Source organism: Amia ocellicauda, chromosome 1, assembly GCF_036373705.1.
Source record: "Amia ocellicauda isolate fAmiCal2 chromosome 1, fAmiCal2.hap1, whole genome shotgun sequence".
NCBI classification, from domain to species: domain Eukaryota; kingdom Metazoa; phylum Chordata; class Actinopteri; order Amiiformes; family Amiidae; genus Amia; species Amia ocellicauda.
The window spans coordinates 10,199,939-10,226,483 of NC_089850.1; the positions used below are offsets into that span (position 1 = coordinate 10,199,939).

The 26,545-nt window shown below is 39.0% G+C and overlaps 1 protein-coding gene across 4 annotated transcripts in view; it reads right to left on the reverse strand.

Annotated features, from left to right (window-relative positions):
• Window positions 1-26,545, reverse strand: part of kidins220b (kinase D-interacting substrate 220b) — a 58,582-nt gene that overhangs the window by 11,209 nt on the left and 20,828 nt on the right. For 2 of the 4 annotated variants that reach the window (XM_066716197.1, XM_066716204.1), the window contains exons 19-26: window positions 23,697-23,934; window positions 23,392-23,480; window positions 21,516-21,660; window positions 21,162-21,324; window positions 7,756-7,934; window positions 6,604-6,833; window positions 3,157-3,273; window positions 260-292 (exon numbers count right to left, since the gene is read on the reverse strand). In XM_066716197.1, coding sequence (XP_066572294.1) covers window positions 260-292; window positions 3,157-3,273; window positions 6,604-6,833; window positions 7,756-7,934; window positions 21,162-21,324; window positions 21,516-21,660; window positions 23,392-23,480; window positions 23,697-23,934 — 1,194 coding nt within the window. The remainder of the gene's footprint in view (window positions 1-259; window positions 293-3,156; window positions 3,274-6,603; window positions 6,834-7,755; window positions 7,935-21,161; window positions 21,325-21,515; window positions 21,661-23,391; window positions 23,481-23,696; window positions 23,935-26,545) is intronic. The other 2 variants (XM_066716207.1, XM_066716213.1) reach the window with 2 other exon arrangements.

Sequence of the window (26,545 nt, forward strand, 5' to 3'; positions counted from 1 at the left end):
TACTGAACAATCCCTTAGAGGAGGAGATGATGTGTGAGAGAATGAGTGTCAGGATTACAACTAAGTCTGAATAAAACCATTTGTTAGTATCTAACTGCCAGTCATTTATGGCAATCACGTATCCTGGGCTCTAACCACATTTCAAATGAAGCATGCAAAATTGTCAGTCATTAAAACACATTAGTAAGCGTTGGGGTTTGTTAGGGCAGCAAAACGAGGTTGTTAAGTTTGCATGAGCCAAGTCGAAAGGATTCTGTACCTGCTTCACTTTGAAAGACTGTGACTTAAACTTCTTGGGGAAAATGGAGGGGGGGAAGAGATAGAGGGAAAACAAATTAGGCGACATGCATTGTTCTTCAGAAAGAGGAAACAAGGCAACCCCAGGATTTCTTTATAGAAAAATGGGTCACACTGTTGTAACCATGTAGACTCAATGCTGTAAGGAGAGAGGAAAACATAAATAAATCTGAATTTACACTCCCTGTTCTGCTGAATCTACCTTTGCTCATTTCACACCAGCATTTGAGTTCCCCGCAAAACAACATACACAAAATGATACCAAAAATACAGCCAAACTAACATTTAACATTCCCGGCACGAGCTGTATTGGAAAAACCCTATAGTGGGTTTGAACACATAGAATGGGTTTAACCACATAACATTGGGTTGTTCAGAGTAGTAGAAAGCATGTCAGCATGTGGAAATCCCTGTTTATTATTTCCTACATAAACATTAAAATGAAAATAGGACTTCAAGTTCAGCGAGATGGTCCCTGTGTGTTTCTTTTTAAACAGACATTTGGAAAATCTATCCCAGACTGCTTCAGTATGAGGCTCTGATACAATCTATCCCTGTAGTTCATACACAATCAGTGGTGCGGGTGCTGCAGTTAGGAGGATAAGCACAAAATTGGCGTGAAAGAAAATTGAGCATTTTCACAAAGTGCTTAGTGTTTTAGATTTTTTTTAAAGGGGCTTTTTAAACACACACACATACAATTGGGAAGTTCCATTCTGAGAGGGACTGACAAAAATACAGCACTGAGAAAAAATAAGCAGTCAAAGATAAGGATATAATTACTCAGTTAGTGAAGTAAGACCTAAAGAGGTATATAAATGTAAGAAGACACACACTCAGGAGGAAGCTCCCTTTTAAAGAGATAAGCCATTGCTCATTCTGGACACAGTAAAGCAGAACTGATTATAATCCAAATGAAAGAGGAATCCAAGCCCTTGCATCACAAAGCAATTACATTTTGGACGACAGAAAGCACACATCTTCCTTGCATGAGGCCGACATCAAGTGTTAAAACGCAAAAGTCTGTTTTTGTTGTTCTTGTTGTTGTCCCCCCCCACTTAATTACCTCGAGCTGAATGCCACGTGTAATCGAAATATGGTGACATCGCTTTCCAGTAATACGGCTCTTTTGAAAAGCCATTCTTAACCAAACAACTTTAGCTGTCTAGCAGTGCATTTATTTCTTGGGGAAAAGGTTTGCATTTCATAAAAAGGAACATTAGAGTATTAGTCAGTAGTGGTTTACATTGTATAGTACCTATTTGAATTTGAAGCCACAAACAATGACAGCACTGCTTACAAACAATCAAAAATATCCCATCAAATTTCAGGAATTTAAAAACTCTGCTTTGAGAGTTTACCAGCAGCTTCAAATTACAATGTAGTAAGAAAAAACAAAAACATTATTTGGGACGCTTGGGAAATGGTTAAAATGTTAAAAGACAATGATATAGGCTAAACTAAAGTTTAAGGTTATATACAAACATCATAATAGACAAGGCCCCACCTAAATCCTTGCAAGATTTTTAAACAGATATATATTTGAACTGTAGCAGGACCAAAAGCAGGGAAATGTGCTAAATTCATAAATTCACATTCAATTGTTTCAAGTTACAACAACTGAACAATTAAGATTGAAGCTAATTAAATCAAATTAAAGTTTGAAGCACGGATCCTAATTATAAAAAGATTTCAATAAATATAACATTATATAGCCGTAACCTAGCAACATGCTTGTCTTACAGTCAGAATGCATTACTTGATCCGTTTCCAGTTCCACAGTTTTGGAAGAGTTTAGTACCATCAGTACATCTGTCACTCTACAGGGCTTGGCGGAGCCCATTGCAGTTGTCAATATCTTTATCAGTGCACATCTGTTTCAGATAGACCATTGAAGTCTTAGACATGTACAGCACAGTGTTTCAGACAGGATCATTAGTTATGAAGCCTGTTCCAGGTTGTATCAGTTGGATGGGAATATCATCAATCTCAAGCACAATGCCAAATTACAAAAATATGACAGGGAAAGTATGGGACTTATAGTGATTATGTGTCACACTTTAGGTAGGACCTCAAATCAAACAACGCTAGAAACGCACTTTTTACAATCTGACCTCTTCCGACACAGGCTGGACATGCACACGCAGGCAGGCACCAGCATGCTCGTCATTCTCCGACACACTTTTAACGCTAAGCCTGAAACGCACGTGAGTTTGGTTGTGGTTGTTGTTTTTTAATGCGCAGATGGCAACGCTCTAGGCTCAGCGAAACAGCCATTAGTTGGATCCTAATCTAGGCCAAGGTCTTGCAAAGTCAACGAAAGATATGATGTTAGTGCTCCTTTGTGGAAGGTGTTAGCACTGCGGCCTAGGTCTGAAGAAGCAGCAATGAGATGCTATTGTTCCACACCACATACTGCATCTACAGTGTTACCATTGGGGGGACAGTGGGGGAAGGAAGCCCTTCGTCGGCATCCTCCTCGATAACATCCTGACAAGAACAAAAGGGGCAGCTCTTGGATATCAGAACACAAGCAACACAAAGGGCTGAACAAAAAAAAAAAAAAAACGATTACAAGAAACAGCAAAACCAAAAGTGCACGTTTTCACAGCTTAAAAAAAAATACACAATGGATGCTGAAAGTGAATGAGGAACTGTACAGTATGGACCTATACAAGCTGTGATGGCATTGTGTTAGATCATAAAATAAGTTGTACAAGATCAAGTTCAAAGACTACTTCTACTGATCTGTTTTACTTTAATTTTTAAGTTCCCAATCTTGCCGTGTTCTCATCCTATGAGGCTACTGCTACTCCGCGTCTGCTAGTTGAGCTACGTTCATCAGGTCACCATACTTACTAGTCCATTGCTCTGATCCTTGGGAAACCCCGTTTTAACTGATGGACGTGACAAGGGATGATGGGAACTGCCAACGTATTGTCTTGGCAGATAACAAACGTGATGGGGAAAATAAGGCTATGGAAAGGAAATGCGAAAAAACAAAGGGAAAATTTAGGAAAATCAAAAAGACACAATGAGGTTCAAACACAAACATATCTGACAATTGGCAAAACCACCACACACATCTCATTCGGAGCAGTTATTATGACAAATCAATTGAAGCAAATGATAAACAAACAAACAAACAAACAAACAAACAAACAAACAAACAAACAAACCAGGCACATCAAGTGATCACGTGCAGATTCACAAGCACATTCCCAGCTAACTCACAACATTGTCACAACATTTCAGAGTGTTGCTGTACAGTGGTTTGGTTCTGTCAATGTTGTAGCAAACTAAGAGTCTTTAGTTTGTGTAATATGAACATTTACATCATGTACACAAATATTTGATTATGACTTTTAATATTACTTAAAAAAGTCAAGAAGTCATATGTAATAAATATCTGTCTGTAACAGTCATTATACAATCAATCAGTACAGTTTTCCAGACTGAACCACACTTAAATTGTTTTAAATATTTAAGTGTTGTAGATCTGAGTTGTCCCTACGTCATTTAACAATGTTATAATGAATTCAATTAAACGGTTGCAGAAATGTTGTGGTTCTATGGCAAACAAACTTCTCGTTTTGTTCTCACAGTATTGAAGAAAACATTGTACTGATGTGTCTAGGATTCTATAAATGTCTGTTGGCCAAACCATTTCACATAAGCACAATGTTGTGACAATGTTGTGAAAATGTGAAATTGTTAGCTGGGTTCCAAAAGGGAGAAAAGTGTTTTCAGTTTCAAGTGTAACCCAACTGTTTAATTACAGCAGGGAAGGGAGACATCTCTTACAGGATGAAGCAATGGTACAAGTCTGCATATAAAGCAACTCTGGGAAAACTTAATCCTAATTAATTTCTTTGTTAACTGCTTGTATTGTGTTCATACAAACGAAGGTCTCAATTTATAAATATGCAAATGTGCGTGGTGTCTACAGAAGCACATTTTGAGCAGAGTCAGTAATGCAAGACTCCAGCCTTACTCTAAATGGTTCCAGACATCACTTGTGCTCTGGCAATCGCAAAGACACAATGCAGACTAGAGACGAGGGGCGGCTTAGAGAGCATTCTGGGATGCGTGTCTCTCTGTCTCTTAAAACCTAAAACTTACGACATTTACATTTGCACATTTACATAGTTGTAAATCATTTGAACATGCAAAAGCTTGCAAAAAAACAACAACACATGGAATCCAAAATTAAACGGAGATAACCAAGATATGAGTAATGGTATTTTATATTCTGTTACCAGCTGTCTTTAAATATGCATCATAAATATGAATATACGAGTTTCCAAATAAAAAAAGAATAATCAAATGGAACACTTTAATCAATTTCCTGGGTCACTCCCCAGAACTTGCAAAATGCAGTTGTGTATTATTAGATATATAAAATGTATTATAAAGTTAAGCTTGCAGTCTCACAGGAAACCATTTAGTACGGACTAAATAATAAAAGGCTGGTGTATACATAGATGCCATAAATACTGTAAAACATTAGGACATCCATAGTAGTATATTAATATTGTAACTTTACTGTATGTACACTACCGGTCAAACATTTTAGAACACCTACATTTTTCCAGTTTCTATTTAAATTTATGCGGTTTAATGTCTCAATATACTCTGAAATTAAAGCTTAGAACAAATGTACAATTGGAGATAAAAATAAATAAAATAAAATTAACCCCTTAAGCTGACAAACCCCTCTGGTACCCTTAAAAGGGCACCAAATCCATGTGCTTCTCTTTAATCCCATGTGTACTCTTCACTGTTGTGTTGTTTGCCAAATGTTTGGTATCCAGCAGGCTCAGCTTTCTAACGATGTGAAGCATTCTCTGATGAAAATGTTTGTTTTTATACCCCACCCGCATTTATGCCCCCCACCTCCCTCCGCATTCTGAAATGGGGGGTGGGGGAATACTTCTCAGAAATCTCAGAAAATATAGACAATTATGACATTCTGGAACCAGACAGTCTACTGACCAAAACAAGACCATCCACGTTTTGGTAGAAGCTACACACACCCGTAGAGAGCCCAAAATGTCAAGACGGAAAACTGTTTTCAGTGTACTAATACACAACCATTTTACATAAAGGGATCCCCCCCCACGAAGCAGATTGAGCATTTACCCCCCGGGCTCCGAATGACAGCAGGCAACACGGAAACTGTAAATTGGATGTGTTTGAGAGTGAAACGTGCTGGTAGCCAAGAGAATAAGCTTTCAAACGATGTGCGCATTGTAGGTATTCAGTGTAACTTCTATGCACAGGAGCTGCGCGCAACACTGCCCAATAATGCTTAAGAGGGTGTAGTAACACAGTATATAACTCTGAAATGTACATTATTTTTCAGTTTTTGGTAACCTAAATTTTTTTTTTAACCTCTGGCAGTTTACCGCTTACCTTTGTACCATTTAAGGTTATTCACTAGACTTAAATAAAAACTGGAAAAATGACCAGTAGTGTATCTTTTACTTTTCTTTTTTTAGTGATTTGTCTGGCAAAACCAAAGCCTTCTTGCAGTGTCTAAAACTGATTAATAAATCAAACGTACTAAGTTAAAAAAACTTAACATGAATATGTGTATGATGGTCTCCTTTGAAGTGGTATTTTTTGTAACGTTGTTTTCCCAAGGACAAAAAGCATTTTTTTTTCTTCCTTTTAATTGTGGTTTATTCAAAATTATTAATCTTTATTAGATTCCTTGAGACCTCAAGATGCGAAACAGAGGTCCTTTTGTATTGAGTTGAGTTCATGTCAAATCTATAGATGTTTATTTAAGGATGAGGACTGTGATTCATCAAATCTGTCAGATGTAATACAATATAAATATTTTAGTAGGAGAGATGGGTCATTTTAGTTGACTAGGCTGTAGAATAGGGGAAGCTGACAATGCTGAAAAGGGACACAAACATTGTTATCATCGACAAAGAATAAATTAACACATTTCATGGTCTATAACTTGGTTAATATGATTAATAAATATAACTTGGTCATTTTAATTTTGCCAGCTAGCAGCAAAGTGAGTCTCCACAACCCACTCCACCCATCCAATCCCTAGGGTAGCATTTCGGCAGTTGTGTGTGGTCCCAACCGAGCCACCTACAACAGCTGAGTTAGTAACACAGCCTGGAATTGACATTGCAACCTACAGGTATACATACATATAAATATATACATCTGGATCATCCGGCACTTCAAATGGCCACCATTATTGTGTGTTTGTGCGATTATTTTAACACCACAGTTCCAGTTCCACACGGGTGCAGGAGCAGACAGCAGTGCAGAGCTCACCCTGTTGTAGAAGGGGTGCTGGGGCCCGGTCATGCCGCTGTAGTAGCTGCTGTGCGGCTGTGGCGAGACCACGCTGGGGGGGTTGAAGGGGCCGTTGAAGGAGGTGGTGGGGGAGCAGGCGGACGAATGCTGGCTGAACACAGAGGCCGCCCGGGGGGGAGCGTCTTGCAGGGGCAGCGTGGGATAGGCAATCCCTCCCATGTTAATCTGCTCCCTGGCAGCTCGCACATCTACAACAAGAAAAGGGCAGGGGAGCCTCACAGTCAGAAAGGTGCACTGATGCTCTCCATTGTACACAACACACCAGATGTCTCGCGTAACATGAAATACGCCGTCAGATTCTGACAATTAAAATGTACTGAGTTTTATGTGGCCAAGAGAAACAGTTTTAAGACTTTACAGATTGTCTTTGAGATTAGCAATGTGTCAATATCTGTTAGGCCGCGTGAGACGGCCACACACAGCATATAACGGATATTTTTTTACGCAAAGAAAATGCTGAAGTGTGACAAATGTGTTGTTTATTGGTTCTGTATGTAACAACTTGACTGTCACGAATATACAACAACTCAGCAATATGACGAGTTAATCTGCAAAGAAAAATGAGTTTGAACATCCCTTCCTGGGAGGCAAGGAGAGACATGAGCGAGCAACTACTGAGTTTCCCCAAACCGTTTGTCAAGTGTGACCTTTTGTAGGAAAACATTCCTACTAACACCCACATACGGGCCGCAGGTGTCAGAAAAAGATGTTTGCCACGATGCCAATGGGATCTAATGTCATACACTGTTTGTCACATCAAGAACTAGCCAGTGAAATACAAAAGGGACTTTATGGGCAGTACTACACTCACAATGCATTCCTCTTGTTTTTCCTGACAGATGACAAGGCCCACTGTTTTCTTCTTACACAGAATGAACATACTTGGTCTGGACACCTTGTATAGGCCTATTATGTGACAGATTTTGCTCACTCTCTGGCTTGACTGTAGTCAGCAGGACTTGGCCACCTCAAAGAAGTAAGATTTAAGAAACGTAATCCAAACTAAATCCGCTCTACCACAAGATTTTTTTCCATTCATATGTTTGTTTTACTTTTTCCTCCTGGTTTTTGGTGGGTCACTGGACTAGCTTTAAAGAAAGAATCGTCTACCTGCAATAATCTCTCGGAGTTTGGGGTCCAGATTGACAGTGCAATGCAGGAAGGTTTTAATGTCTCGTGCTGTAAGAACTGGCGTCCTGGACGAGAGAAAGACTTCAAAGCTGCGGATGTCCCCATCGATCTCCAGCAGGGGCTCCACATCTTTGGTGGTTGGGATATTCTTTGAAATTCTAGAAAGGAGTAAAATAAATAACACAAAATTATAATAAGATTATAAAAGACGTCCATTTTGGACCGGTTTTCCAAGTCACAAGTTGGGAATCTCACTATACAAAACCTTGAAAAATAGAGAAGAGAGAGATTATAAAGCGATAAAAGGAAGCAGATTCCCAAGTAATTCCTGTAAAGTGAAGCTGGACACAGTTTTACATGTGGTTTGGTGACAGAGAGAACTTAGTTCCTAATATCTGAACAGCATGAAGGGAAAATTAACAACTACATAAAACTGAAAGAACTGGTAAGAATTGAAAGTCCTAGCCTCTCGACACTTACTTACTTCCTCTATTCACTCACTCTACTTCAGTATTAACTTATTTATTTATTTTTTTTTTTCTTCCCATTTAAACATTTTCCCAGAGTTGAGCAAGGCTCCTGTGCTTCTGTTGTAAACTCCCTAGCCATTTGTTTGGAAACGTCTGGTGAGAAGCAATCTGTATTGGAACAGAAGGGCCTTTAAGGAGATGCAACACAGGACCGTAATGTCGAAACATGACAGGATGTGTAGAAAGTTCTAAATTAATTTACAGGAAGCTGCACTGCAGTCTTGCAGGGGAGAAATTATTAACTCCACTCCCTCCTGAACCTGCAAGGAAGAACTAAATGGCAAAACCCAACAAAAACCCAGGTTCAAATGCTCTTTCTGAGGTGAAAGTTTGACGCAAGTATCCTTTCATGCTACTAGAACACCAGTCCACTACACCTTCCTGTGTTATATATTTTCAAAGTATGTTGTGCCTTGATTCAGGCTAGAGAAAATTAACTTGACTGAGTCATCAATGGAGTGGCAATTGAAAGCTGAAGTTCAATCAACCGGGGCCATTTTCTCTGAGCTGAATCAGTATCACTAAGGTAAGGTATCACTGATAAACACATAAAACCCCTGCAACCCTGTCATCAGACTAAAACTGTAATTGCATCCCAGCAGGAATGATAAACAGTCATTAAATCAATGGCACATGCTGCTCACACTATCAGCCTCCCTCTGCTGACAGGCTTGGGTGCACCTTGCTCTCCTGAAAGGTTCTGAATCTAGCCAGATCATATGGCTTGCTCCCCAACAATAACCTCCCTAAATCCTCTCATTTTTTGGAAACAACTCAGACAACTGCAAGGAGAGAAGGAATGGATGTAAAATTCAATGGAGTCGTTATCCAAGGATCACCCAGAATCTTTACTGTTTTCTCTAGGCTAAGGTATAATTGATTAAAAAAACTAAGGTTGGATGAACAATATTTATTAAACTAAATTAATACATTTCAAACGAAGGGCATGAGTACTTTCAGCTACAACATACACAACATATCATTTTTTATACAATACATGGATATTTCTAGATCCAGACAGATTTGTATTAATTATTCAGACAATACAAGAGTAAAACTGATCTTGCATATATTTATTATTTAAAATGAATAATTAAAAAAAGACATTGAGATGCTACAGTTGAGCCTAATTTGTGCATTTGTTGTTTTTTCCAAGCAACACAAACAGTAAAACAAAATCTCATTCCAAACATTAATCACGAATCCTGTTGCGCAGCCTTGGCCGTCCACAAAACTTCAGTGCGGAGCGAAAGCCGTTGCTTGGAAGCTTGTTTTTAAAACGACTATGAATAACTGCACAGAATGTCACAGACAAGAGCAGCTTCCAGACCTGCGAGGCGCTTTGCAAAACGCTCAGCCAAAAACACTCCAGGCTTGTTCAGATGGTGCCCTGGGTTCAGGAATGCACGAGATGAGGCCTGCCAATTCTGACACAGAAGGGACCCCTCTCTCGACACAAGCTGACAGTAGCCTGAATAAGAAGTCTCAGACCAAGAACGTGGCCTCAGATACCGACCTGGACTGACCCCGCATGGAATGTGAAAGCAGAATACAACAGGGGAGCATGGTCCTCCCCCTATAAAAAAATAAAATAATACTGTTGTTACCATGCTTCCCTGCTAACCCCACTCCCACCCCAACGATTCCAGCTTGAATTCACCCTGCTTTGAGACGTGGAACACAGAAACTGGCTTGTATGAGCTTATTTTTCAGAAAAAAACTCAACATATCTTCCAATACACATTTCCTCATTTCGTTTCGTGAACAGGTGGGAGTCAGTTTCATTTGATCCCAGAATTTCCTCTGTGAAAAAAGGGAGTCCCTATCTTTTGGTATGCCATATAACTCAAGCTTTATGTTATAAGCACAGATCATACTACTTGTCCTCACTGATATGAAGCCACATCACAGAGCTGTGTTTCAAATCAACTTGCAGCTATGAAATTAATACGATTTCAGAGGAAACTTCATACAATGCCCCCCACAGTTCCCTGATACACAGCTGAGCCGTGACCTTCAGTAAACAAGCAGCCCTGTAAATGCTCTGATGTACCACGGAGAGAGGGCAGTGTTCAAGTGGAGTTATATCAATCTTAACACAGTCCATTGTAAGAACAAACAGCCTTCAAGAAAACACACTTAAGGATGTCTTTGGACTGCGCCACCTCCACTTTATTCTCTTGTTTTATGATTTGTCCTTATGCTTCTAGTGTGTCCATATGTTTATGTGTCCATCAGTGTAAACAAGGCCAGCTGAACTGAAAACTGTCCCCCCAGTGTAATACCCCTGTGACCTTTGCAACTGAGCTGCTTGGAAGGAGAATAATGTACAGAGCCAGGGTTATACGTCCCCTTCCCTGTATCTTAAATGAAAATGTCAAATGGCACTGGTTATAGTTTGTCTTGTTCCTTTAGTCTGCTTACTCAGAAGCACACAAAGTGTATTAAATTAGGCTGCAGCAAATATCCCAAGACATTACAATACTAGCTGCACCTAAAGGATTAATGCAACCCCATCTACGCCAGGACATTGGATCTACAGTTATATCATAATCAATGTATCACTTTTCACCTGTTTAATAAACCCCATGTATGGGATAAAGCAAAGACAAAACAGTGAGATCCTCACTGAATGCTTCCATAAAACTCAACTCCTTTTCTCCTCTCTGTTTTTCACAAAGAAAGGTCCAGGGTCCCTTCTCGACAGAAACCTGCGTGCGATTTTGAAGTGTAGAGTCTCAGGGCTTAAGCACTACACAACAAGATCTGGTCATCTGGTCGAAAAAGCAGCTGTTGGCAGACAATGTCTCATATTATGCTCAGTCCCCGCAATCAGGGGGTCAGTACGGATACAGAGAAGGATTTAAATATTAATAGTCAGCTGACCTTTCACATGCACAGAATTAGGTGAATATTACTAGCAGCTTTCCTTAATTCTGAAAGAGCGCTGTGTCCCACGAGCTCTGAACATTTTTGCCTTTGTAGAACACAGCCCACACAGTGCGACCGGGATACACTTCTTCATGAGCCCTGCTGTGTCGGCCACAGTCATGCTCCAGGAGGGACAGGGGAGAGCAGGGGTTTAACGGCATTTCTTCAAGGCTCAGGCACAGTGCGCATGCTAGTACAACTCAAAGCCAAGTGGTGTGATCAGAACCCTGCTGCATCAAGGCCCAGAGAACGTGCGTAAAGGGGGACTGTTCAGAATAGAAGAAACAAACAACATCAACTGAGGAAAAAACTAAAAAAACAAGATTGAAATAAAATAATAATAGAAGACCAATAAAATAAATACCTCGACCTGGCCATTTAATAAGCTTGGGGGGGTGGAGGGGTGCATTGAGATGTTTAGGTCTGATCTTCTTTCTGAATTTTTAAGTTGTTTATGTACATGCAATCAGAGAATACAGGGTCTTGATAACACGGCCTTACCCAAATGTTCACTTGGCTTCTCAAACTCTTTGGCATTTTCAAATACGTCTGCAAGACCTTTAAAATAATACTACGCTGAACTGCTGGGAACAGAAAAAAAAGACGCTGTTTGGCTGGATAATGAAGTGAGTGCAAAAACTGCTTGTTTTACGAAGTTCAAAAAAACTATTAACTCAAAAGAGAGTCAAAAAAGTGTAAAAGAAAAAAGTCAGACTTTTCTAAATGGTTAATAAAATAAACAGTCGATATGTTCTCTGACAATATTTATTCTAAATAGGCAACAGCAAAAATATATACATAAATATAAACACACACACACGTACGCACATGCACACACACACACACACACATATATATATATATATATATATATATATATATATATATATATATATATACACACACACGTTTTTTTTTTTTTTTTACTTTGGTGTGAGAGTATTTTTAAGTGGCATTTAGAAGCAGTCATTACATATATTTAAACACAAGGTTTTCAGCAATAATAATGGTATATAAAAGATCAGAAATACTGCTATAATAAATGTACACATTCAAAAGGATAGCTTTTATGTTAATTATAGAAAATGTGGCTTACACATCCAGTAATTCTGACAAAGTTCTTCCTTAAGAAAAAAGGCCAACAAAGAAATTCAGATCAGATATCTTCAGTAACAGTGAAATGTAAAACAATGTATAATTTTTAGGATTTAAAAACTATCAAATTTGGCATTTAAAAACCATGAGGAATTCTGCCGCCATTGAACACAATAATGTCATTTATCAAAGACTAGCAAACTGTCTGTATTTAAAACACAAATGCTTCACATTTTCTTATTTTTTTTCAGTTTATCAGAATGCTAATCAATCTGAAAGCCAGCTCCACTCTCCTTTATTCTTATGCAGTCCTCCCACACAGTGCATCTGACTGAAAGAACATAATTCTTTCACTATTTCCCATTACTACCAATGAATGTAACACTTGACTCCGCACACAGCCGCAGTCTGTGGCCCATCTGTAAACACTCTCAATGAGACTCACTATTCAATAGCACATTTCCATAAAATCCCAAAAAGCAAAATGCCAACACACATTTATTTTCAAAGTCAATAAAAAGAATCAATGTTCACAATAAAAAGAAAACAATGGCAGTCAGTATCCAGCCAAAGACAAGCAAAGTCCCCAAAATGGCAGAAAAGTGGTCTTCAACCCAGAATGGCTTAAAAAGTCCCCAGTGTTAACACAATTTAAACTGAAGTAGGTTGATTAACGTTTAAGCATCGCTGTTTGCTCTAAAGCTGGGGCAAAACAATGTTTCCAGTTACAAACTGAAAAGTTAGATTTGTTTCCTCTTTAAAACTGGAAAAAAGTATTTGAACATTACAGAGAAATATGGGCTAACCAGTTTCTTAATTTATTAATATTTCCCCCTTCTTCTTGCATTATATATTACATCCAGATTAACATGGCAACCTACATTAGAAAAATGATTGCGCACACCCACTGGGCTGGAGTTTTGAAATATAATGACTATCAGAGTGGAGAAATGCAAGAAGCCAAGTTCCTTTTTTGGCTATGAATTACCCACATAAACAGAAAAACTTAAATAATATGAAACATACAATGGCAATAAAAAAAATGCTGCAAAATGCCCCTTGATGAACTCTGGGAGTTTCAGAATTTCTCGGTATAACTGAATGCATGTGTATATATTAAAGGATTCCTTTCTAAACCCCCCCAATACGTTCATGGCACTTACAGTCAATGTATCCTCAGCTCCCAAAAAGCTAAATACACTACAGAGCATAAAGGTCTGGTAACTGAAATAAATGATAAAAGGGGACACTACCCGATCAAATCTTGCCCCTTTCTAGAACTACTGTGGTGAAAGTGCGCTGTACAATAGGGTAAACCGTCTTCAGCCTGAATGGCTTTAAAGTTTTCCACACAGACTGATGCCTAAATCAATGTAATAAATTCAGCTAGAGGAAGATTCCACATACAAGGATAAGCTGGACATACTCTTTGGACAGGGAGAGCTGCTTTTCCACAACGTAGTACTTTTACACATTCAAAATCCTGAGACAGCAGCCGTGACTGGAGGCCTGGGTTGTGAGAGCAGTTCTGCCAGGAACATGTATACTGACGAGCCTGCATACTGACAAAGCTATACAACTTAAGACAAGTTTACTGTTCCCACTGTATTTCATTTTAAATGATGATGATTTTTATTATTATTGTATTTTTTCCCAAAAAGCACAAAACAAACAAAATTCAGTGCTGAAGACAAAGCTCTCCAAACGCTATGTGAAACCTGAAGTTTCAAGCCAATTGTGAATGAAAAGAATTTAAAGAACATCAGTGGGAAATTTTCGAATTTGCCTTTTCAGTTTTGGTGTGGAAAACCGCAGTAAGATCTTGCGAAGTCTCGATCAGAGCTTAAGCCTTTTTCCTGAGAATTCCCTGCTTACAAAGAGCAATAGATTGCATGAGTTTTATCTGATCCCTTTTCCTTGGCTCTCACAGAACACCACAGCCACGCTGCTCTGTGTCGTGACAAGTCTCAGTGCGAGTCTAGGCGGTCACAGATGACCTCTCAGAATACTGGTTGGCTATTTGCAGTCATGAGTGCAAGTATTCACTGGCTTGCAAATAATAGGGGTATTCACAGTTTTGCCGTTACAAAAAAAATAACAGAAACAAAGTGCAAAAATGCCAACGTGTCTTTTTCCACATCAGTGAAAACTGCATTATACAGCTTCACTTTTTCTGAGCAATTCTAATTTCTTGTCATCAGTGTGCGGTCACACCCAATAGTTTAATATTACCATTATTATTTATTTATTGGCAGATGCCATATCCAGGGTGCAATAATACAATCCAAAATTCAAATACAATACAAGTGTATGGAAATCTTGTTGAGTGTTGATGTATTTAATAGCCCAGACGTTACGTTCAAAATAGGAAACAATGATTCAACTATTTTATTACTTATGAAATTCTGCCAAGATAGTTAGCTTGACGGCTATCAAAGGCTTTTTAATGAAGATGATTTCATTAGCTGAACATAGCTGTTTTCTCCACCCCCCCCAATCCACCCATCAACAATTAATGAGTATCAGAAAAATAAAAATGTATACCCTGTTTATATTTGGTTTTGTGTGCAGACTTGGAATACAGCATGTTTTCACAGTTGCAGCCTATCCCTTTTAATCCCTGAAAATACTTAGCATATCAAAAAGGATGTTGAGGTTTAAAGAGGCTTTACAACAAAGATTGCCACTCTCCTTCTCTGCATCTTTAAACGTTTTACCACCGCTGAGACACTAATGGTTCAGAATATATACTTCATAAACACAGAGCGCTTTCCCCTAATCAGTGTTTGTTTATTCTCTGGATCATATGATGTTAAGAGATACACACACACACACACACACACACATACACACACGCAGACACAGCATGCTGGGTAACAATGTAGCCGTTTGTCTTTCATACTTAAAAAATAATACCCACACCACAGAGCTGTGTGATTGTAAAACTCATCCGGATGATCTTTCCAATGCAAACTCCCAGAATGCAGTGTGGCACCGATGACTCATCCATTAGTTCCAAGCAAACACGGACAGAACATAAGCTTCTCTCAGGCAGAGCGATGCGGTCTGCAGAGACTCCGGTCTGAATGAACGGGCAGGTGGCAGAGGGGTTGGACTGCCACACTAAATGTCCTATGAAGTAGGCACACCTTGGGCTGGAGAAGGATCGGAAACTCTACCCAAGGACACATAAAAGGACAGAAATGTAAACCAGGACAAAAATACTCTTTCAAGATGGGAGGTGGTGGTCATCCCTAATTGATTAGGAAACAACCACAGATCAAATGAAAGGGCTCTAAAGCTACATGCTCAGTAGTACAGTAGTATACCAGGGTTGGCCAATTTGAGTCAAGTCCTCAAGGGTGGCAAGGTGTCACGCCAACTATGCTGCACATTTTCTATGCTTCTCAGGCCTTGATAAGATTAAAGTAGGCCCATGAAATTCTGCTTCTGACTCATTTGTTTTTTAAACATGTATTCGAAAGCTGAGGAAGAGGAAGGGTTATTTCCCCTCAGAAAAACGGACATTACTGCATTTCTGCTGATTTCAGGATAACATGACTCTTTTCAGACAGCTTTCTAAGTTCACATTAAGGGAAAGATTTGTCTGTGGTTTGAAATGGATTCAAATCTTTATGGACCTTTTGGGGAGGGGCGAGTGGAAATGTACTTTTTCAACACTAGTTTTGATTTTAAATATGATCTATTTTTTTAATTATCTATTTATTAATTTATTTTTTGTATTAATTTGTTTGTATTTATCATTTTTGTATGTATATATTATTATTTATTATGTTATTTTTTGTATGTTCAGAAACATTGGAGACACAGGGAAATAAAATAAAAAGCCACAAGTGTTTACATGAAAGACTGAAGAATTGTTTCGTGCACAGCTCTTTCCTCACCTAAGCCAAATCTATTAGAATCAAATTACCTCCATACATCTCAATTATGTCAATTTCTCGAGCACTGAGCACCCCACTTGTCTCTTGATCACAGATCCACACTACAGCAGAGCTAGAGCTCAGGTTTGGGATCTAAAGTTATCATATGAGAGAAATGGTCTGAGGTTTGACTTGAAATTCCCAGTTCCATTCTTCTAAGACGAGAAAGGGAAATTAATCCCGGTGTCAGAGTGATATGAAAAAAGACGCCAATAACATACTGCTTGTATCGCTTCTCTATCCCTGACTACTCTTGGCAACGTCTCTGTTCCCTCCCAGGGTTTAGGGTTTCGTCTCACACTGATCTTAAGGTCAGGTTGTTTTTCGGTGCATTAGTGCAGAAGGAATACCGTGTTCATGTGTTAGACTTTGAGATCTTTGGCAAATGAAAGCTGTTCTAATAAATTACAAGTTAATTCTTTCATCCAAACAACTCTGGTGGACTGAGAGCACAGATGATAGTCACCTTCAAAGCAAAACACGAGGAAAACCATACTTAATGTCACACACACATTACAATTTTAGTTTCATGTATGTGATGAAAGTACACATTAACGAAGAATGTGAGCATTCAATAAAGAGCGCCCCATTCAAGGGCATGAAAGCTAAAACGTACTTTAAATAAAATGTTATTCTCTGCTTAAAGGAGTCTTCTATAGCTTATTAGGTTTACGAATAAAGGAATTCACACAAATATGCTCCACAAAAGCTTTTATCTCAACACATAATTGCGACTAAATTACAATAATTGTACCAATTAAACTAATCCTAAATGAACACTATGTCATCTTAATGTTTCAGTGCTTTGGAGAAGAGGCTGTCTAATTAGCTAAAATTGTGTTGCGGTATTAATTTCAAATGTCATTAGTTAAAAGTTTTAACAGTCTGAGAAATCATTTTAAAAACCAACGTTTGAACAAATCACTGAGAAACAATTGTTCTCTGAAGGACAGATAGGAGAGAGCAAGTCGAACAGAAGCCATCGTAGAATGAAAGCTTCGGTAATGAAAAACGGCTTCAATTTCCATATTTTAACTCGATGGTGAACAAAGCGGGAAATTCAGAAAAACAGCTTCACAGAGCTGGAGAGGCTTCAAATGAAGAAACAAAAAGTATTCTAGTTATTTTAAAATGTGACATATATGTAACAAATATTTAACAGGCTTGACAAACATATATTATCCAAGGCCTCTGTGTGCGACATTCTGAATTACATTTTCTCTTGCACTAGCTCTCCCGAGATGACAAAAACATAACATATGTGCACAAACAGTCCAGGTAGCTGCTCCAAAAAGATAGTGCAATCTTATTTTCCTACTCAAATTAAAGAAATAAACTCCCAGAGATTAGATACAATACAAACTACCGCTGCCATGCTTTCAATATTCAGCCAAAAATGAAGAAACAAGCTGATTTAGTCTCCATTTTAATGAAAGACGAGACTGGTCATGTGAGTAAATGACTTACATGAAGTACCCGTGCAGATCATTCTCCTAATTGCATTGAAATGCAAAGTGTTTTTTGAGTCCATGCTAGGGTGTCGATTTATTTATTTATTGATGTTGCTAAACGTATTCACCATACCACACGTCTTGTGTCGTTTTACACTTTATTGCATTGCAAAATCCGTGTGTAATATTGAGAACTGTATTATTCTTTTAGACCCTACGACGCAAGCACATTACTTGTTTTACTCTTAGCTATTTACACAAGATCTAAGATCTAATTAGATTCTGTCCCTACCACTTGTTTTTCTTTTACCTATACAGACAGCTTAAGTGGCAGCCACAAGCTTTGTTTTTCATGAAACTGCACAAGTCTAAACCCTAACATTTGCAAATACTCAACCTCCTTTCCCTCTGCTGGAACCCCCACCTTAGCTGTGAAGATAAGGATTATGCAAAATTTTTGCCTAAATGTAAATGTAAACACACTGGAAATCATTGTCTGAGAAGTTGACCCACGTGCCAGTGGCCTTGCTAGTTTAACTTGGTGATCAGTGGTGAACAGTCAACATGGCTGATTAACTACACAGAGAGGAAAAAGTGGCTTTGCCCCTCCTACAGGTTCAAGTGGGATAAAAGCCTGCTGTTTACTGGACTAGTCACACCACTACGACCCCCTGCAGAACCAGCACCCCCCCCACCCCAGGCACCAGGGGAAGATCAAACAGGCTTTTGAATGAAATCGTTCAGCGATATTACAAGAGTTGTAAACAAAGCCCCACGCATCTAATGCAATTTCCTAACAGAGCACCAAAACAAACAAACAAAGATAAGATTGTATTGCACTCTATAGCGATTGCGATGATACGGGTAAATGTCGAAATTTGCCCTCTTCACTCTATAATCTTCATTAGCCCGTGCCCCCCCCCTTTTTTTGGGTCCTTTGATATGAAGACTTGAAAAAGTTGTTGTTTAACAGTTAATCATCAAAAATCCTGATGTTATTAACAGATTACACACATACTGCAGAAGATTAAATGAGTGGCCTGGTTGGGGCTTTATATAATCTGTATAACTCCTTGTAATGTTCAGGGAATGACACTTGCCACATTAGACAAAGAGGCCAATATGCACTTACTTAAATTGATGTAAAAACATTTACATATATTATTATTCCTAGGAATGAGTGTTATATTTTATTTTTTGAAGCCAAACACGAGCCCTCCAAGACAATTTAAAAAACAAAAGGAGTTCTTTAATTTCTGAAAAGCTTGTGAATTGTGATTTTATTCAAGCTGAAACAGAAAGCAGATCAAATTGGAGTGACCCCTCTTCGCCTTCCCCCCCTGGCCCTCGCCTCACTCTCACACACACGCACATACACACACAACACACACACACACACGTGATGTGGCTTATTGTGCGCTCCTCACCAAATCATCTTTGCTTTGTGTTTCCCCTTGTGACTGGAATCAAACAGTGAGTAAACATAACAAAGACTGGCACTGAGCAATGAGTTAATTGAAGAAAGACTCAATCACCATATGCCTTATGCCTGTTAAGCTTTAACATTTTCAGTCACTCTTACTGTCCATAAAACAACCTCAAACTAAAGATAGAGTCGACTACATATTAATTATCCCGTCGCCCCACACGACTGGTATCAGATCTTGAGAACAATAAACCCAATGTATCCCCTTCTAAAAGGTCTCCTCGTTCAATGGAAAAGATCATTGCTGCACTTATACCCATTATGCACTCAAGCAGAGAAGAAGCACCCCACCTAACAAAAAAGGCCATAGTGAATTCCCTGAATTTCTAAGTTAAATTGCTAGGTGAAATTTTATTGCCTTCAGAGCTATAATCAGAACAGAAATAAACCAATTTTGAAGACAATGAGCCATTATGTCAAGGTACATTGAAAAAGACACTGCCTGCATTAACAGCATTTAAAAAGCTGTTCTTTAAGCAGGCCACTTTAGATGAGAAATAATTGAAAGAATAAGTGGGAGTGGAAGTGGGCAACCTGCATTGGGATGCCCTGTCTGGCTCAGTCAGTCAGCTTTTTGTGCTGTGACACATCAGTCTGTGCTAATTAACTATTTTATGAAATCTCCCCAGATAAAAATTATCAATAGTTTTTGGGGTTTTTCTATTTTTAAAATTCCCTTTTTACGGTGTTTGCAGTAATACCTGATCATTTTCTGTGGCATTTCGAGAACAAGGCCTATAACAGGCTGTGTTGCCCCCTTCTGGTACCGAGATGTATTGAATGTCATTTTTGTACCACACGGTTCCGTTTCTCAATTCCACATTCTGAAGTTTCCTATCCTCAGCCCCTTGTCTTTTTGTGTGCTAAACTGTGTTTCGCAACACACAGTACATGATCTGCTTTGAGTATGATTTACAGGTCACATGAGTCCATGTCCACACTACACTCTTTTAATACTGATCTGATAAGAAGGTCTGAGCTATTCGGCCCAAAGCACTTCCTCATAGCAAGACAGTGCAGTGACTAGTGCTCTACTGCCACCTGCTGCAGAGTATGATCTCTAAGCATCTGCAGGGAGCTGTTGCCAATCTGTGGTTAAATATGGTTAAAAGAAAGCAGTATCACTTATTCAACTATGTCATTTATTTTTTACTTTTGTCTGTATAATGACATTTTTGGGATTCATCTACAAATCTAACAATGTGACACTAAAGACGCCAAATATGTAATTCTGATGTGTCAGAAATGGCAAACCAGACTTGTAGAATTCACCCAAATACAGAAAATAAAGGAAAACGCAAAAGAACTGGCATCCTATTGAACATTAACCTTCCTCATGTTCACTTCGCAGAGCTTACAAAGTTGCACTTCAACAGGACCTGCAGATCCACATCTATAGCTGTTACTAGTACAAACAGTACAAAGGAAACTTTAAAACGATGACAAGAAAGAAGCACAATGCAGTGTAGGATACAAAAGTTCCCAAAAATAAAACTTCCCAGGTCACATTTGGATTTTATTTTCTAAACTAAACACGGCACAGTTATACACGTTAGGGTGAACTGAGCATCTCTTAATTTATGTGTTTTCATTATTCTAAAATGTTCATATCTGTCCACTGTGTTCATCACATGCAAAACCTCCCCCGGTTGGCTTTCTGGCACCTGTTTATGACATCACTGCTGCACTTGCGTTACAGTTACACTAATAATTTGATCGACTTATAATCATTTTTATATCACATACTACAGATGTGTTCGGGTTTTGTCTTGTTAGAGGATACCCCAATTAAATATGAAAAATAATGCTATGTTTTAATAATTTAAATTAAACTTGAAGCTGCAAGGTTTTCTATGCTGGGAACTACAGTATCCTACAAAGCACGCATAACTCACAAAGCACACATAACTCTGCCAATGTGCGAGTGCGAGGGTGGCACTGCACTTACCTTTCATAGATGGTCTTGAGTGTAACCTGGTCGGGAATGCCTTCAGTCTCTTCTAGAAACAGGATGAGCCAGGAAGTTCTGTATGGCCACTGTTCGGTCAGGTTGATCCACGAGGCCAGTCTGTCCCAGTGAAAAGTGATCTGATTGGCTCTCAGCAGTCTGCCTGCAAAATGGAAAAACAATCTGTATGTCAGAAACACTCTGAGATGCCACCGTCTGACATACCATCTCTACACATATTCTTGTAATATTCCTAGACAGAAATGATTATCAATAATGCTCTTTACACATTGCAGGAGCTGTTAGGGAATGATGTACGGTTTAGTTTCTTAATGTGGTCAACTGTGACATCACCTGTAACTGAAACGATATTCAGCAGTCTCCTCATGGTCTGTGGGCTGATATCGCTGAACCAGTCTTCAGTGACGAGCAGTTTGGTCAGGTCAAAGGACATCTGCCGGGTGATCGTCCTTTGCATTTGCCTCCTGCGGTAAGTGTCCTGTGAAAGATGCATACAGAGTTCAGTCAACAATGTGTGTTCAATTGCTCAGCTGATCACTGGCGTTTGTGTTATTCCTTACATCTCTCTCTGAGGCTGATCCGTAGATTTCTACGCAGGTGTAAAAAGTGAAGTGCCCTAATGTTGGGTGCTTTTTCATTAGGTACAAATCTTGCTAAGAATAACAAACAGTTTCCTTAAAATGTAGAGAAACAAATTTGCTTGTTGTATGTTTATTTTTATGACATAGGTTGTGTGGTTCCCTGGCAATAACTTTGAAAACAAAATATGTATTTATTCTGGAACCAACTATCACAGCAAAAAGCCATTCCACCAAGGGGAAGATTCCACTACAATGAGAACACCAATGCCAAGATTATTAATTGTAGTGCTGTTTCTACTCACAAAAGACCATCTTTTAAACAATGGTAAGCTCCCCATGACAGGCACAATTCAACGGTATTTGAGAAAAAAATGTAAATTGGCTTGGCGTATTTAATAGAAGTGATCAGAGCCAACAGCTGGATCATTTGAAATGCACAGTAAATCGGTAGTCTTGACATCTTGTGGACTCCAGAATGAACTCCTTTTGAAAAGCACTTCTACATTTTTTTAATTGATCTTCGTTGGATACAGACTTGACTGACTCTGGACTGAGAATGACTATTTTGTGGGATCATATCCCATGGTTGAGTAACTGATCTAAAAATAAAATGTCTTCTTTTAATTTCCTGTGAGTAATTCAAGTCCTCACATAATGCCTTTGGGAAACTCGTGCAGCTCTGTGTTGATAGTTCTTTTTGCCAGAGAGCTGATTGTTATCAGCTTAAAAGAAACAAAAGAGCACTCTTATTTTATAAGGTCTTGTCCACCCCTGCTTTGGCCTTCACACCGCAGCTTCAACTCCTGGGCACTGACTCGATGTAATGCAGCCCAAGGGTATGAACTGCATACAACAAGACCAAGACTTTCTGCACCGTAAAGCCTAGGTTCAAATTCTGCTCTGCAAACTGGGAACTTTCTGTCTGTCTTACAGTTTCAGAATCTATCAATTTAGAGGGTATATTATACTTAAACACTTCCATTGAGAAGAAAAAGGAAACAAACTAAAACAAACAAAAAGTATAAACCAAACCAAGTTTTTTTTTTGGTCACGAAATAAGACAGTTCTCAGCAACAACGTAAACAAGTGTGCTTCTTTAAAAAGAAAACCAAAACACAGAATGTCCCAAAAAGCGCCAAGTGAAAATCAGTTCATTACTAAACAACAAACAAACTGAGTATGTGGGAGGAAGGCAGTAGTATTTATCCTCCTACAAAGATTAGTGCTCCAGAATGTAGTCATAAGCCCCTGCGACGGCACCCTGTCATCAGACTAAAACTGTAATTGCATCCCAGCAGGAATGATAAACAGTCATTAAATCAATGGCACATGCTGCTCACACTATCAGCCTCCCTCTGCTGACAGGCTTGGGTGCACCTTTCCCTCCAATGAACCACAGTCTTGCTAATATTCTTCCCAGCTCTCGACTCATTTCTCATCTTCCTCTGTCCTTCGCGAATACAAACCTCTATAAATCCTGCCGTCTAATTTTTCACCTGAAATGGGAGTGGAGGTCTACAGTCTACAGTGGAATGTGTGCATTTTCTCCAGCGGGGTCTGTGTTTAACAGCATCAGAACTAAGCAACAGTGTGAGAAAATCATGGCCTTCTTGACACAGTGGCCTTACCCTTCGGTTCAATGCAGTTTTGCTTCCTTGTTTTGTAAGCTCCCCAAGACTGTGTTGGGACAGCTTCCTGTCAACATCTTCATGCCACCCTAGAGAGGTAAGAACAGGCATATAAGCTTAACTGTCCACAGAATTATACATCCCATTAATGAGCAGTTACTAGGCAATTTTCTTTTATTTGCTTCCTTTTTTTTGGAATACATCCAATCACATACATTCTGCAATAAAACCAATTGCAAAGTTTAAGGGTAATAAGGTAATAAAGCAGTGAAAAAACAAATACATTGTACTGTGGCATGTCTTACCTTCAGAGTTTGTGGCATCCCCGTTGGCGAGGGCAGCCACACAGAGCTTCTTGGCGTTACTGAGGCCTCGGCTGTTCAAGAAGACGGGCAGATGGACGATGTTGCGCATGTAGTCGTGCCCATTGATGTTAGAGTCACGCAGCACACTGTTGAGGTTCTGGTTAATAGCTTTTATGATAATATGAGGGTCGCTGGCAAAAATGGCTATGAATGGGCCTTTGGAGAATAACACTCTTACCTGAAGGAAAAAAAAAAAAAAAAAAAAAAAATCAATAAAAGGAATAACTGAGACGCACATTTGTTTCAACATTCCTCGCCATTTTACTTACACCCCCAAAAAATAGGCTGTAGAAATGGCTTGTAAATAAAAATAAATAAAAGGGAGGCTGTGCACATACAGTGTATTTTGGGGTATTTTTACACCTTGTTTTACAACAAATATAAATCAGCAAGGTGCCTGTTATTACCTGATCTATTACTCTTCAATAATGCCTGTTACATAAGGAAGGGGTTTCTTTTTTCTTCTTCACCTTTTCACTTAAGACTGTCCAAAAATACAGAAGGAAGATCTGCATACCACAAGATCAATAGATGCCTCTAATTATTAGGTAACATCATCATTGTTTAAATGTACTTAGATTATAATCCAAGTTCAAATAGCCACCTTTTGTTTAATGTTTTAACAGCATTGAGAGCCTGCACTAATAGACATTACTGAAACCTTTTTCTTCACATTTTAGATTTTGGTACACCTGTATTAGATCCAAATGTATAGTAATGTTACCCAGAGTAACAAATCCCAGAATATTAAAACAACTTCCTGTGGGCAACCAGAAAAAAAAAGTTTTTCAAACAATCTAATTTTGCAACGCCTATGAAAATTGTGCATAAATTGCAAAGTGCAGAAATTACCAGGCATACCAGTCTTTGAAAAGCTTGTTTCATGATATCCAATAAACCCATGCAGACAGAATATCTAATTAGCGGCAGGAACCTAACCAATTCAAGGGTATCATTTTCAAAACTAATTGCATTTTGCTGAAGGAAATTCTATTCCTCTACTGCAGAGAGGAATTTAACTCTTTGCACCTTTGAATGTCTCTGGATTTCACCTGTACAGGAGGCTTCACATTTTGTAGGCACCCAAGAAATTTACTTATTTTCAAAAATCAGCCTTCCCAACCCATCCTTATGAGGTTGAAATATTCCTTCATTCACATCTCCAGATAAAAAAAAAAAGAAACACTGGTCAATATTAGGGAAAAGGGAACCTGCTTTTTGGCTCGTTCATGGCCTCTTTGTTCTGCAGTACCTTTAACATTTGCGACATTAGCCTGTGACATACTCTACATGTTTACCCTTAACAATAATAATATTAATAAAAAGAAAACCTTTGTTAAATTTTGAGTTCAGACCAATCTGGGGTACATTTCACTGTGCCAGAGCAGCAGAAGACATGGGCAGGCATGACTGGGTTGAGTGGGCAGACTGGGGAATGGTCAGTACTCACTAGGGGTGTAAAGATAAAATCGAATATCGTTATTTTTACCGATTTCCTTCCTTATTATGATGATCGATAATAAAAGTAGATAATCGATTTTTTGTATTTATAAAGTTATATGTTAAGCAAGCTTCTTATATCATTGTGTTTACATTACGCTACCAAGATGGCGTTATGTTATGCAAAGGCGAACTCCCCTACCATTCAAATACAACGAACATGAGAAGCCATTTGGAAAAACACCACCCCCTGCAGCGAAATACATGGTAAGGAAGAGGGATCAGAAATGGCTGGGCCTTCACGTCATAAACAGCCATGAATGACAATGTTTTTTTCAACACACTTCTGCTGCTGCATTACCTGGTCAACAGAGTGAAGCAATTTCGAAATCTCTTGCAAAATGTATCTGCAAAGATATGAGACCCATCAGCATTGTCAAGGGTGATGGTTTCAGGGAGTCGAGATACCAGATTCCGAGTCGCACAACAATTTCAAGGAACATATTTCAACTGTGTGATACCACTCGTGCAAATGTAAAACAAATGCTGCATGATTGTAAGGACACTGCTTTAACTACAGATGGTTGGACCTCCATAGCCACCGATGCTTATGTTACCGTAACAGCACACTGCATCACTGATTGTTGGGAACTGCACATTTTTTTTAAATGACAACTTAATCAATGACTGTGTTAGACGTTGGAACAGCACATATGACATGATTTGCCGAGCATCAGAACAACAGGCTGCAGTGGCCGCTGTAATCTTTGGAAAAAAATCTCTCGCATCTGGAGTTAACCACTAACGAAAGGATGGTTGTTGAAAATATCTGTGACACTCTAAAGCCATTCAAAACGGCAAACGCTGCATTATCAATAGACAAATACCCTACAGCTTCAGCGGTTTTACCCCTTCAGCATATGGAGGGAAATGAAACTGGTTTGGGAAAGGAACATGGCACTTCTGAAAATAAAGACGACAGCAGAAAAACTGCGCTGACTGCAATGGGTGAGCTGTTTGGGGACACTTACACCAGTGAGCAAGAATAAACAGAGAATTGCAAAATGCAACTGATGCAGGAGATGGCGTGCTATGCCAAGGAGACACCACTCACAGCAGGTAGCAATCCACTTGAATGGTGGAAAAAAAATCAGGCCTGAAATATCCACACCTTGCTCAACTGGCCAAAAAATACATTCATGCGCTCTGAACGTTATAAATTGATTTGCATGTTAATGAGGGAAATAAGCAAGATTTCTGGCTCCCAGGTGTCTTTTATACAGGTAACGAGCTGAGATTAGGAGCGCTCTCTTAAAGGGAGTGCTCCTAATCTCAGCTCGTTACCTGTA